Here is a 14501-nt window from a genome sequence, read left to right on the forward strand (position 1 = left end):
GTTTAAGATAACTTTTATTGAGGTGCAAGAGGCGGGGAGAGGTGGGGGCAGCTACAGCCTCCCAAGCCCCACCAGGGGGAACAGACCCCCTCCCCGTCTCCCACCTCCCAAATGGCTCCCCCTGTACTATGGGGGGACTCTGTGCAAACTCTCTGCCCCGGTGGGGTGGAGGGTGGGTGGAAATGGTAGCAGCTGGGGCTGGCAGCAGTGCTACTGGGCGCTGGGTGGCTTGTAGGGCTCCAGGAGGAGGGCAGAGAAGGTGTTGACCTTGTCTGCCCCACGCACCTCATGGGGCAGCAAAGGCAGCTTCACAATGTGGAAGTCTTCATACAGGTCCTCCATCTGTGGTCGGGGCAGAGGGCAGAGGTCAGAGGCTGGATGCAAGGCAGGGATAGAATATGGGTCGATTGAAGGGATTAGGCTGGGGGCCTCCCAAGGTCAGAGGCTTCACAGGGTCACAGGTAGGAGCGCCAGTGAGGTCAGAGATCCCTGCGCTGGACCTCCAGTTCCCCAAGGCCAGAGGTATCCAGGCCAGCCTTGCCACAGTCCTCCAGTGCCGAACTAAAGGGAAAGGTCTGAAGTAGAGGTGAAGGGTAGGAGGCTAGGGCAGAGGTCAGAGGTTGGATGAAGCAAAAAGAACATGGAGTAAATGGCTGGCAGGCTGTGGCTAGGCTGGGCCCGGTCCCCACTGCCAGGATCAGAGGTGTGAGGGCTGGGTGGGCAGCTGGGCATGCACACCTGGTCCAGGTACTTGGCCTGGATCTTGTGGCGGGCCTCACACATCTTGCAGGGCTTCTCAGGATCTGGGAAGACGAGCTGGTTGACAATGATGTTGTGTGTGTCAATCTTGCACTTGGCCAGCTCCTGGATCAGCCGCTCTGTCTCATACAGGGACAGGAACTCAGCAATGCACACGCAGATGAACGTCGTCTGCTCCTGCAGGGCATGAGAGAGGACAGTGAGGGCCAGGTGCTATCCCTGTCCCCGAAGCCTCTCACTGTCCACCTGTCCCATGACTCACAGGGTCCTTGAACTGCTCGCTGACAGAGCGAATGACGGGCAGCGTCTCCTCCAGCTTGGAGGCCAGCTGGTCTGCGTTCATATCCCCTAGGCCCAGCATGTTGCACATCTGGGGGAAGGACACGGGAGGGCTCGAGGCTTACCTGGGGCTGTTATACCTCCTGGGTTGGGGGCTTGCTAAACACCCAGGGTGGATGGCTCCTAACACCTCCCAGTGGTTAAAGGTGTGGGCCCTTGAGCAGCCCAGAGGGGTCAAATCCCAGCTCTGCCTCTTCTGGGGGACCATGGCCAGGTGGCTTGACCTCCTGGAGGCTTAATTTCCCCATATGCAGACCTTACCTCCAACAGCTGGTATGCTAGATGAGTTGATACACGTCACATGCTCAGAACAGTGCCTGGCACAGAGTAAGTTCTACAAATATGACTACCTGAGGCACAGATCCCTACTGGGGGACCACACACACCACTTGGGGGCTGGAATGTGTACATAAGTGTGTTCGTCAAGTTGTCATGCTAATAATAATAAATGGCAAGACTCACATGCTCTCCATTAGACAGGCAAGGAAGGTGAAGCCCAGAGAAATTAAGTGACTTGCCTTTGTCACACAGCTGTGTCACACTAGAGTGCAAAGCATTTGAACATGGACCACCTGGCTGTGAAATATATGCTTTCAAGCTCTGTCTGGGGCACCCAGTAGGCGGGGGCGGAGACACTAAGTCCCCTAGAGGGGGAACAGTCCTCCCATAATGAAGAGCCCCCCAACCTATTAGGAACTGTGGACCCAGAGGGATTGTGTGTGGTAAAGGCCTTTGTCATCGCATATCTGGGGGCCTGGGAACTGGCTCCCAATCAGGGGAGACCTGGATGCCCTGGGGCCCTGCCTGCCTGTGAGATGAAGGGGCTGATCTGGTTCTTGATCTGCATGAGGCGGCCTAAGCCCCGCTCCACGATGGTGGGGAAGTTCAGCAGCCTCAGCGTGTGGCCTGTGGGCGCCGTGTCAAACACCACCACTGAGAAGTTCATGCCCTTCACCAGCCTGCAGGGAGATGAGGGTCAGGCCCACTCTGCTCCTTCTTCCATCCCAGCCCCGGGCGGCACTAGCCCGCTGGACCTGACCTCATGACCTCCGCATAGCTCATGGCCTCGTCGATGCCTGGGAAGGCGCTCATGGCTTCCTGCATCATCTTCTTGCCCATGCTTAGCATGTTGTCCTCCTCAAAGAACTCGTCAGGCAGCTCTGCCACGCCAAGGCTGGGGTCAATCTCCTGGGGGGGGAGGGTGGCAAGGGATTGAGACTCAGGCTGCTGCTGCTGCTACTCCCAGGGCTTTCTCTCCTGGGTGGGCACCAGGGGAGCCTGTAAGAGGCACCAACCTTGGCCCTGCATCAGGTCCTTCAGGGAAGAGACTGGGAAACCCCCAAGGTGTCATGGCCTTCCCTCAGGCACTAAGGTCTCCAGACCGCACAAAGGGTCAAACTATTTCAGTAACAGATGGAAAACTGCCAATTTCGATCAGTGTCCCCAGAGGGAATCCCAGCCTGCTGCAGGGCTTTTGTCAGCTATTTCCCCCACCCGGGCCCCTGACTGCTTCCAGATTATTCCTCTAACATGAGTCTTCCCTCACCGTCTCATCTAACAGTGCACCTGCAGCCCCCACTGCCCTGCCTTCCTTTCTCCTTAACACCCAGCCTTTCCTCACATGACTGACTTACTACCTTTCTCAACTGTGCCCCCAACCAGAATGTCAGCCCCATGAGGGCGCCAGAAACTGTCTGCTACATAGCAGGTCCTCAACATGGATGTGGAATCTACAAAGGTACGACCATCCCCGGTGTCCCGGGCCAGTCCTGGACTTGATGCCTCGTTCTCTATCCTCCTATGGCACCTCATCTTGGTGGCCTCATGGGTCCAGTGATGACGCTCCCCTCATTGGCCTCGGAGGTCCATTTCCCTGCATGGAGCTGGCCTACCCATCACCCCCCGTCACCCCCAGTTACACCCTTGATGGGTTATTCCTAGTCACTGGATCACCTCTGAGCTTATACACCCCATTCTCTGACATGGGACTCTTTGCCTCCTGTCTCAGTTATTTAAACATCTTTGATCCACCTTGACCCCTCTCCCCTGACCCCCGTTCACTGTTGGTGTCCCTCTTGGCTGGCACCCATATCCAGTCCGGGCTCCATAGGTTGCTGCTACAAACCCTTTTCCCTCTGTGGTTAGCAAAGTCCCCACCTGGTTATTGCTGGCTCTCTGGTGTGGCTGCGCTGAGCTGAACATCAGGGGAACATACCTGACAAATAGTTCCCACCTTGCTCCCCATTTCTAATCACAAACTCCCATGGGCACTAGGCAGCCAGACAATCCACCCTCGGGAGTGTTTATATCACATCTTACCCCTCCTCAAACCCCTTCTGTCCCATTTTCTCCTTGTTCTCTTCTGAGACGTGTGCCTCACCTGGGTCTCAAAGAGAAAGAAAAGCCACTGGCTGTCAACACCCTTATCTCTGGGAAATGTCCCAGCCCCCCTGCCTTGCCCTCCCATCCCTGGCCTTGAGGAGCCAGGTCATGGGTCTGTGCTCTGGATGGAGCTTATTCCCACCGGAGGACAGTCCTCTGCTGGCACCCTCACTCCCTCCTGCAACATCGCTTGTCCCTCCCTGTTGGAGCATTTACATCAGCAAACATATATGCTCCAGCAGCTCCTGTCTAAAAGAAAGAAACCCTCCTTAACCCCTCTTCCATCTCCCTCCAGTGATGACTCCCTTTCTCAGCCCCCATCATGGTGATCACTGTCTCCACCTTCTTGGCTCATGAACTGCAGGCTGGCTTTTGCCCCTCACTTCCAGGGTAGTCTCTTTAAAAGTGATATGCCTGCTGGAGCAGACCTCTTTCTGTCCAAGTTCCTTTGTTCTCCTGGAGATCTGGAGCCCATACCTTCTGGCGCTCTCACCTCCCTGGTGGCTCCTTCCTGGCCTTCTTCACTACTGGACCCTAAATGCGGATGTGCTCTCAGATCGTTTCTGGGCCTCTCTGTTCTCTCACACTCTCCTTCACTTACACAGCTTTAAATACCATCCTTGGGGCCATGACCCCCAAATCAATAACAACTTCCTCTGAGCTCCAGGCTCACATGTTAAGCCACTGTCCTGGTGTCCACACTTACATGTCCAGTGGGCACCTTGGACTCCCTGAAGTCAAAATGGAATTCCTGATTTGTCTCTTCTAAACCTGCTCTTGTCCTAGTCTTCCCCACCCCAGCTGCTCAAGAGCTGACTATGAGATGTACTTAATTCATTTCTTTCCCTCACACATTACAACCAAGCAGATACAGCACTTTATTTCCAAGCGACATCCCGATCTAGCCATTTCTCCCCCAACATTCTTCCTCCATCATCTTGGCTACCATCATCTCTTGCCTGGTCACTGACCCAAGCTCCTTACTTCCAGCCTCAACTTACAATCCAGTTTCAGCATGGCAGCCACAGGGAACTTCCGAAAAAATGAATTTGGCTATGACATTGCTCTGCTCAAAATGAACAGAATCCTATTAAACCTGGAATCAAAACCAAACTACTCCCAGCAGCCTACAAGGTTCTATACCACATGGCTCTGACTGACCTCTCTGATACCTCCTTCCCCTTGCACACTAAGCTCCAGTCACTCTGGCTTCCTTTCTGCTCCACAAGCATTCCTCAGTCGTTTCTCTCTGGGTATGGCGAAGAAGGGGTGAAACTGGAGAGACAAAGGATGTAGACTGGGCGAGATACTGTAGTTGATGGTAGGTGTTCACAGGAAAGGCCTGAATGGGCCTGTGCCAGAGTGGGGAGCTGAGCCTTACTCACCATGGCAAAGAGGTTGTCATAGCCTTTAACCTTGGTGGGCACCTTGGAGAACTTCTGGTCAAATGCATCGGAGATGTTGTGGGCTGGGTCTGTGGAGATGATCAGAACACTCTCCCGCCCTTTGGATAGCTGGACTGCCAGGCTGCAGCTGGGCAAGGAAAAGGTCAAAAGGCAGAAAGTAAGGGATCGGTCTCTACTCTCTAGGTCTTCATGGGGTGATGCGGTGCCCAGTAGCAGGGGCCTTGAGAATATGGGTAATTGTGGGATCAAGCCTCAGTACCTGCAGAGGGATCCTCTTAGACCTCACCTACGACCCCTGGACCTGGCTAGAGTGGTGAAGTTCAGTCCGGCCCGATGCCTACTTCTTTGCTGGCACAGAGTGGCATGGTCCACCTGTTCAGTCAGCATAGATAAGGGGGTCCCTTGCACACCCTCAACGCTAAGCTAAGGGGTACTATGAACTCTGCTAAACTCAGGATGGTTCAGTCTACTTGCCCAGGATAATTTGCCCCAGGGTTCCCTCCCCCTCCTACCGGCTTAATGGAATAGCCTAATCACGTGCCCTTTCCCCATTCTTCCACCCCCACCCCTTCCCCATGTGGGCATAATATAGCAAGGTTCACCAGACTAGGATGGCTTGCCCCGGTACCTCTCCCCCTACTCTGAGCTCACTCGGGCATGGTCCAGTTGATTGGGACATCTAAGTGCTCTGATGGCCCCCCGTGCACTGGGTTCAATGTGGTTCGGTCCCTGAGCCCCAACACGGATGACCCAACTCAGAGATTGCCAGGCCTGCATTCAGGAGTTATTTTCCATTTGTTCCAGGGAACTTAAGGAGAGTACAACCCCGAAGACCCGGTCCAGCCTCCGTGTCTGGCTCAGGGTGGAAGAGCCGGTCACTGGCCTCCCCTTCGCCCAGTGGTACATCCCACCGGTGTTCCCGGCCCCCACCACAGCCTCTTTACCTGCAGGTGGTCTTGCCAACGCCACCCTTGCCCCCGACGAAGATCCATTTAAGGCTACGCTGCTCGATGATGTTGCTAAGCGTGGGTTCTAGCGGCTCTACATCAGGCGCATCCTCGAACTCTTCTGTCTCAACCCCCCACCCGGCCACCCCAGCCGCCATCTTGGAACCGGCTCACGTGATCAAGCAGAGCGCACCACGCAAGGCACCTACAGGGGAAACTCCCTATCATATTTCCGTAAAAGCTAGGAGCCCGAGTTAATTTCCTCTTAGGCCGAATTTTAAGCGCCAATAGAAGGTATATTTTCAATCTTTTCCTTTTCCAGGGTTTGCCTTGTCAATCTGTCGACCGTGTTTCCTCAAAGACGCCCCCTGACTAATTAACATATTGGCACGTTCCAGAATACTCCCCTTTACTGATTGGACCCTAAGTCTCGTAGGTCTTTTTTCATTGGCTATGTCTTTTTTTTTTTTTTTTTACTTTCACCAATCACTCTCACGGCCTGGTAGCCTCCAACCTGTCCTTAGCAACCAGCCAAACACTCGGTTCAGGCCCTTTCGGTGAACTTGTATCCCAGGTCCTCCCTGGCCTGATTCCATAGGCTCAACCTCATGTCGGTCTTTTACCCCTTATACTCCAAATTGGGTCCAAACCCCCTCTTAGGTCCGTCTCCTGTGAGCCAGATGGCTCCTGACGCAAACCTATCCTAGACGAATTGTTTAGTTGGCTGAAGACAGGTCCCGGGACTGTGAGTGGGCTAGACGGAGAACGACTCCAGTTGTGAGCAAGGTCCGCAGACCCTTGCCCAGTGCTCCCTGAACCCCCATGCAGGTCAAACCAGGGCAGGGACTGTACCTGCAACTGTGCTCCTTGTCTCGGAAGGGACCCTATTCCCGAAAACCTCCTTGCAGTTTGCCCTGTGGGAGGGGAGACTCCAGCGAATTCTGTTTGAACCTCTGCGCTGGGTAGAATTACAAGCTGGGACCCAGGCCCTTGGCGGACACTCTTAATTTTAAACCAGGGGACTCCAGTTTAGAAATACCTCTGGCTTCATCTGTGTATGCTAGCCCATAAAATAATAACCTGATTCTCGGATGGGGACCAGAGCTCCACAGAGCTAGCTGTGTCCGCATTCCCAAATGAGAGCTCCATCCCAGAGACAGGTCCCCAACCCAGAACACTCTCATTTCTAATCCGGGGATTCCGGCTCTAGAGACCTAGTTAGGAATCTATGTTCCAAGGTGTGAGTTGAGCGCACAGCCTCAAAGGGGACGGGATACTTCCCCTCACTGAGATTATCTCTGGTGCCAAGAAGGGGATTCTAGTCCTGGATATCTATACGACCCCAGTCCCAAGCGGAAACCTCACTCCGGAGAGCCAGCCACAGCCCTAGACCGCGTCCTCATTTCCCGGAAGTCCGTGGCCGCAAAACGCCTGCGCAAGGCAGCCCGCGGGTCAGCTGCGCCAGATTTTACCCCTTATTCGCCCCGCCCCTCAGGTCCCGCCCCCACTGCAGACGCATGGGGGGGGGGCCAGACCGCTCTTCCCGGCATGCATTGCACGGGAACTGACAAGTCGGGCGCCAAGCGCGGGGCTGAGCAGCCTTCCCGGAGTCCTTTGCGCGGCACCTGGTGACAAAATGGCCGCCCGAGGGAGACGGGCGGAACCTCCGGGCCGGGAGGCGGCGGGCCCTGCGGCTGGCGGTGGCGGCGGGAGCCGATGGGCTGAGTCGGGGCCCGGGACATCGCCCGAGAGCGGGGACGAGGAAGTGTCGAGCCCGGTGTCGGGCGGCGTGAACTTGTTCGCCAACGACGGCAGCTTCCTCGAGCTGTTCAAGCGGAAGATGGAGGAGGAGCAGCGGCAGCGGCAGGAGGAGCCGCCCCCGGGCCCGCCGCGACCCGATCAGCCAGCTACCGCCGCCGCCGCGGGTTCTGGGGATCCGAAGAGGAAGGGCGGCCCAGGCCCCACGCTCAGCTTCGTAAGGAGCCGCGGGGGTGGGGGCGGGCGCCAGGGCCTTCCTTGGCAGGGAGAATCGGGCCCCAGAGAGGGGATCGGGGTCCAGGTATACCCTCCAGTCCCGATGAGGGGGCATCCAGGTTACCCGCTGAAGATGCGAAACCTGGATTCCCGACGAGAGAGGTTTGGGGGCGAACTCGGGCACCCCCGTAGCCTGCTCGCGAGAATCGGGAGCCGGGGATGGGAGACCAGGGAACTAGAGATTCCTGTTTGAGTGGTACCGGAACTGTGGATACCGGAACCGTGGATACCGGGACAATGAACCATTATTTGGAACAGGAGCAAACTCAGATTTAGAGTCTAAGATGCATTTGGATTAGAGAGTCAGATCTCTTACTGTTACCTCAAGAAATTTGCTTGGCTTCCCTGAGTCTCGTTTGTCCAGTGTGTCGAGCACCTTACCTTGTGTTGAGCATTGTGCTAGGTGTTGGATAGGCCCTGGTGAACATGACAGAGAAGATCGCTGCTTTCCTGGAGCGTTGGGGATGGCCTACCTTCATTTTTTGTATTCGGAAAAATGGACTTTATCTTTTCTGATGTGATGAGAGTTCATTGAAGCCATTCTGGAAGAGTGGTTAGCATGGGGCTTGTCTTACAGAAAGGGCTGAACCAGTTATTTTCAGTTGGGGGTGATCTTCCCCTGTAGCAAAGTGGGAAGACATTTTTGGTTGTCAGAACTGGGGGAGGGTAGGCTACTGAAATCAGAGTGGAGACCAGGGATATTGTCCAATATTCTGTAATGCAGAAGTCTGCTCTCCTCATGCCCCCACCCCCAACAAAGAATGATGCAGCTCCAAAAGTCATTAGTGCAAGATTGAGAAGTTTTAGGCTAAATAAATAGCATCTATATAGATTGTTCACTCTGGACTTGTTTTGTCTCTGGTGTTGAGATCAAGTCCCTGTAGTGTGGAGAAAAAAGTTTTGACTTGAGAATAACAGACTGGGGGTCAAGTTTCTTCATCCACCAAAAATGGTTGTGAGATAGTCCCATCAGGGTAGGTTACTTAATGCCTGGTTGAGGGGTGGAGATGGGATGATGACTGTCAAGCCTGTTGCAGCTGATGGGGCACAGAAGCCATCAGTCAGTGGGAGAACATGGAGGACCAGGACAGAAGCCCAGAGTGAGACTTCTGTTTGGGGAAGGGGAAGTGTCAGGAGCTGGGTTGGTGTGAGAATGGTATGGAATACGAGTGCCCCTTTTTGAGTGGGAGTAGCAGTAGTTATTACCGCCTCTTCATTTATTCATTGAAGGGCTGTTGGGGGAGCACCCTCAAAGAGTCCAGGTCAGTTTAGGTGTGGGGGACACAGTGTTGCTTGGTGGTTAAGGATGCTGCTCTTGGCTTGGACTCCCCTGATCCTGAACTCAGCTCCATCGTTTGCTGCCAGCATGACTGAGGGTACAGGCCTCTCCTCAAAGATGTGTCTTAGGTATAAAATGAGGATGGTTGTAACTGTGAAAGTGAAAGGAGACGATACATGCCAAGCACTTGGCACAGGACTTGATGTACAGTAAGTGCTTAATAAAAGCCTGCATGGTCACCGGTAGGGGTGGGTGAGGATGAGCCCGGCCCCACTGATGTGAGGGTTCTTCTCGCTCCCTGGGAGCCCACGACTACCTGGGCATAATGGGCCCAGGGCAGGCGCTAAGAGTCGTGTGTGCTCCTCTCTGATTGCTGCGCAGGTTGGCCGGCTGGCGGAGCTGGGCGTGGCGTCGGGACGGGCCACCCGGCCGGGCTAGGAAGGTGTAGTGGGCCTCAGCGCCGCCAAGGGCGGGCCCGGCTCCTGTAACCGTTGCAGTCTTCTGTCCCTTCACCCAGGTGGGCAAACGCAGAGGCGGGAACAAACTAGCCCTCAAGACGGGAATAGTAGCCAAGAAGCAGAAGACGGAGGATGAGGTGAGCAGGCTAGATGTCTGGGGCTTCCCACCAGGCCTTTCCTTTCCAACCTCTGCATCTGGCTAATCAGCCCTGTCCCTCCCTGTCTAGCATCTGGGTCTTGGATGGGGGTACTGGGTGGGGGAGGAGGGCTTTCAACAAGGTCCCCAGATAACTTGACCCTGAATGTCTTTACCCCAAATCCAGATCTATGGGGTGGTGACACGGGGGGTGGGTCAGTTGTCTCAGGACAGTCCTGACTTTAGTTCCTGACCTCCTTGGCATTCCCTTTCCAACCTCCTGTGTGTTCCCACAGGTATTAACAAGTAAAGGTGACGCGTGGGCCAAGTACATGGCAGAGGTGAAAAAGTACAAAGCCCACCAGTGTGGCGATGATGATAAAACTCGGCCCCTGGTGAAATGACCCCCTTATTCCCCCGCCTGCCCATGGCCTGGGACTCTCTGCGATGTACATAACTATTTAATGCGGCGGCAGTGGCGGCAGCCTTTCCCCCCAAGGACTTAAACACAGAAGGAAACCGAGATGCTTCCCGCAGCCGTGGACGATTCTCCAGGACTCTTTTTTTACCTTGAGCACTTGCCTCCTGAGACTTCATAGAACAGTGGTTTACTGTCCCCTCTCCCCCACCTCCTCGCTCTCTCTGGCTCTTTCTGTCTTCCTTTTCTCACCCTCCCTTTCCTCTCCTTAGCCATCACTTCTGGGAAGTAAAGAACTTGACTTAGTGCCGGAGCTGTGTGATTGGTTTGCCTTCTTTGCTCCTTTCAACCTAAACCTTTCCTTGTGCTCACCAGAGCCTGGATCTGGCTTGATTGGGGGCGGGGGGGTGATGGGGGTGTGCTCCGTCAGCAGACCTGGACTCTTACCAGTACCCATTTTCCCCCACCCCTGACTGTACCCCCACTGTTGCTCCTCATGTTCAGGGGCTCTTAACAGTCCCATTTGGCTGGGCTAAAGCTGTCATTCAGCAGACACTGAGCACCTACTGTGTTCCCCGGGCTGGGTCCTGGGGCCCCAGAAGAGACCACTCAGGCTTTCTGTCCTTGTGGAAGGAAACAGACAAAAAGGGGAAGCCATTTTGGGAGGTGCCTGTGAAGATGTACAGGGTAGAATTTGGGGAACGGAGTCTATTTTCACTGACATCTGATCAGGGTCCTGAGGGAGGTGAGGCAATGAGTTCCAGGAAGAGGGAACGGCCAGTTTAAAGACAGGAGGGGAGTGTGTGGCCCTTTTGTGGAACTTCCAGGAGGCCTGTATCACTGGAGCCAGGTGAGTGAGGAGGGTGGGTGTATTACATACAGAGCCTTGTATGTTAGGGTGAGAACTTGGAACTTCATTCTTAGTGAAAAGAAGCCTTTGGCGGTTTTGAGCTAAGAAGCAACCCATTGTGTCTTACATTTTAACAGGATCTGCCTGGCCAAAGTGGGGCTGGGGTGCAACCTGGGAGCTGGGATGCTGGGCTGTTGGCAGTACAGGAGGTGAGGACAGCTAGAATCTGGATTCCACTGCAGCTGCTCTGTCCTAGCTACTTGCAGTCCTTCCAGGGAGGCTGGGAATGATCCTGCCTGGCTGTACATGATCAGGAGAAATACACGGGTTTATTTGTCCCACCTGTAGACATAACGACGTGTTAGAGTACAGAGTGTCCTAAAGGAAGCCTGACTCCCCTAGTGTTCCTCTAATGCTCCATGTACTTCTGTACCCTCCTGGCCCCTTGGTTCATCCTGTTGGAGCTGGAATGTTTTAAGATGCTGTTGCCTTCCAACCCCTTCTCAGGGGTTCCCAACCCCTCATAGACCTGGGGCTCCCAACACGGCCCCACCTCTTAGGCCCTTCCAGGCCCGAATGCTGAGCAGCTCAGCACTCCAGTCTGTGCTAGGGTCAGGTTCCTCTCCCTTCCATCAGGGGAGGGCCAGGACTTGGAGGATCATGGTGGTTACTGGGACCTGTAGAGGCAGAGGGAGGAAGGGCAGACTGCTGTGGTCCTGGGAAAAGGCTGAGATGACAGCTGTTTGGCTTCAGATTACCAGAATCCAGCCTGTGGGGGTTGGGGTAGAACACCAGTGGAGGTGACATTATAGTTGGGGAAAAACAGGTAAGAAACAAAACAGCACATCAGATGATTATACATCCTAGGGGGAAAAATGAAGTTTGAAATGGGGACTGAGATGAGAGTGGAAGAGATGGCAATTATAAGTAGGTCAGGATGGCCTGCCTCCCTGAGAAGGCAGCATTTGTCCCAAGTTCTGAAGGAGTTGGGACTGGCAATGAAGTCTTTGGAAGTGTTCCAGGTGGAAGGAACAGCAAGTGCAAAGACTCCAAGCTGAAACCATACCTGACGGTGAAGAGGAGGCAGCCAGCAGGCTTTGGAGCAGGAGACATATCCCCTCTCATCTAATATACAGTAAAGCTTGTCTCGTTTATTTTCCACATTGGCTCAAAGTGCTTTTCCTACTTTGGGAATGCTAAGCTGGCCCATATGTTGACTTTAGCCATGAGGATATGGGAGGGGGGGGGGCATAGCCAATGGAGCCATCTTTATCTCCTCCCATCAAAGCCATCAGCAGTGGCTGGATCTTTAAAAACACACACGAGGGAGAAAGTAGGTCGCCCCTGCAGCAGCTCAGCCTCTAGTTTGAAGTTCCGAGGCAGGAGGAGCTGGTGGAGTCCTGTCACCTCCCTTCATGGTGCTCACCAGCTCTGAACTGGGGAAAATCTGAAAGGGGAGGAAAACCAAATACCAGGTTTTGGTGAGTCACATAGCCCCTTGCTTCAAACTATCCTGATACCTGTTAGCTGTGTGATCTTGGATAAGTCACTAAGCTTTTCTGTGGTTCAGATTCTTCCTCTATAAAATAGGGGTAAAATGCAGAACCATCTCTAGAGTCAGGTTCAAATACAAGGGCAATGTTCATATAGTAGTGTTAACCCTGACATTGCAAACAGCTGTCATTACTTTTCTGGGTGAAGCAACTGGCTTGTGTTTGATGGTTGTGTTTGAGAAAGTGCTGAGCTTTTTAATCTTTTTTGAGATAACTTGAATTTATTAAAATCAATTTATAAAGTGTTTAACAGACCGAAAAAAAAAAGTACAGATTCCTCAACATTTAGGCAAGGAACTCTATTCTTAGAAGTGTTTTGCAAGAAGACCAAATTCTTTGCTCTCCCTCCAAAAACAACAAAAAACCCCCTTCTGTTTATACTTTTGATAATGATGCATGTATTGCATCACCTCTCAAGAACAATCCTGTTGAGATCCCCAAACCTTCGGAGAGTTAAGAGAACCTCCAGAATGTAAAGACTCACCACCTTTAAACGCGGGTACAGTCTGATAACGTGCTCAGGCAGGGAGGCTATTGTAAAGTGATAAGCGTTTGTCCCCTATCTCGTATTCACGGTTGGGCATCAGCTCCTTGAGTTTCATTTGCCCTGAGAGCTTCTACATGAAGTAAGTTTGTTGTGCACATGGCTGTTTATAGAATTACATTTGGAAACCTGACTGGCAGTAGGTGCTTAAGAAATGGGGGCGGGGGTTACCCAAGTCAACACACCGGCTGGAGAGAAGAAAGACTTCCGTCAGTCTCAAAACTGTGGACCATACAGACAGCAGGGGCCACATGATTCCACCCCCATGCACTCTCCCCGGAGGCTTCCTCAGAGTCTCTAGAAACTGCGTGTTAAAAAAGGAGGTGAACCCTAACAAATTATTTCCTGCGTCTCTAACCCTTATATGGGGCGGCCCCTAACCCTGAGCAGAAAACTACCTGTCCTACGCTCTTCGGAAACCTCCAAACCTAGTGTCAACCGCTCATCCTAACTCTGCTCTACGCCCATCTCCAGGGCCCTCCAGATACCTGCCTAGGTTTTGAGCCCCTAAACCCGCGCGCGCGGCAGGAAGGAATTTGTAGTTCAGGCAAGTTCCGGCGCTACCGAAGGCCATTGCGCAGGCGTCGGCGGCGGCTCCGCGCACGTGTCTGTCGGGTCCGGTGTTTGTGCCTCCTAGCTCGCAGAGGTGGGAAACCTTCGGGGAACCCGACTGTCAGGCTGGAGCTAGGTGCCAGCAGACCTTTCCCAAAAACAGTGCTCCGCAAGAGATGTCTTAGGTTCCAGTTTTTTATGAACGGAGAGAGCCAGGACCGACTGCCAAAGGGAAGTGGACTGAGAAACCAATCTCCTTCCTCCAGGCTCGGACAAAAATTGACCTTGTGCCTCTCTCAAAGCCAAAAAATTTCTCAGGGCAGGGCTGGATTATTCTTGAGGATTAGGGCATTAGTTGATTCAGTAAATAATGGTTTAGGGAGGGGCTGAACATAGTGAAAGGATGGCCTTGGGCCCCTCCCGGTAGATACCACGTTATAAAAGAACAATTTTGGTGATGCTTGATTTACCTCTAATCCAGCAAACTACGTATTTTTATAGCTATTTGACAAGTGGGGAAACTAAGGCTGTTAGTGGCAGGAGGGAAAACTAGTCTTCCAGGGTCTCCAGCCCCTTCCTGCTCTTAGGAAGAGGGCCCTACTATGTCCTCCGACGGTGCAAAGATCACGAAAATGTCTTCCTTCATACCTGCCCCATACCGGGCTGTCCTTCATTCAGCTTCAAGTGGGGAAAGGGATTAGGCCGTTTTGATCCGGCGTTTATTTTATTAGTTCATTTCATTAATATTTTTATATTCTTGTTTTTTCTATATCCTTGTAAAAACTGTTAAACTGTACTGGTAAATATGTAACTTAAAATGTGGCAGAGGTTTCTGTAGAAAGCC

The 14501-nt window shown here is 53.3% G+C and overlaps 2 protein-coding genes across 3 annotated transcripts; one reads left to right on the top strand and one right to left on the bottom strand.

Annotated features, from left to right (window-relative positions):
• Nucleotides 1-6390, bottom strand: GET3 (guided entry of tail-anchored proteins factor 3, ATPase). 2 transcript variants are annotated; one of them, XM_024557062.4, is made up of 7 exons: nt 5831-6390; nt 4866-5013; nt 2138-2286; nt 1907-2057; nt 1022-1129; nt 739-936; nt 1-374 (listed from the first exon to the last, which is right to left on the bottom strand). In XM_024557062.4, exons 1-7 carry the CDS (start codon nt 5989-5991, stop codon nt 309-311), a joined length of 981 nt encoding a protein of 326 aa, XP_024412830.2. In that variant the 5' UTR covers nt 5992-6390; the 3' UTR covers nt 1-308. The 2 variants fall into 2 exon arrangements, with proteins under 2 accessions (XP_024412830.2, XP_024412829.1); XM_024557061.4 differs by having other exon boundaries at nt 1-342; nt 5831-6346.
• A 1026-nt stretch (nt 6391-7416) lies between these two features.
• Nucleotides 7417-10471, top strand: TRIR (telomerase RNA component interacting RNase). Its single transcript, XM_053911909.1, has 3 exons — nt 7417-7808; nt 9664-9741; nt 10037-10471. Exons 1-3 carry the CDS (start codon nt 7470-7472, stop codon nt 10142-10144), a joined length of 525 nt encoding a protein of 174 aa, XP_053767884.1. The 5' UTR covers nt 7417-7469; the 3' UTR covers nt 10145-10471.
• The last annotated feature ends 4030 nt before the right edge of the window (nt 10472-14501 follow it).

The sequence above is a fragment of the Desmodus rotundus genome, chromosome 9, assembly GCF_022682495.2.
Source record: "Desmodus rotundus isolate HL8 chromosome 9, HLdesRot8A.1, whole genome shotgun sequence".
Lineage (NCBI taxonomy): Eukaryota > Metazoa > Chordata > Mammalia > Chiroptera > Phyllostomidae > Desmodus > Desmodus rotundus.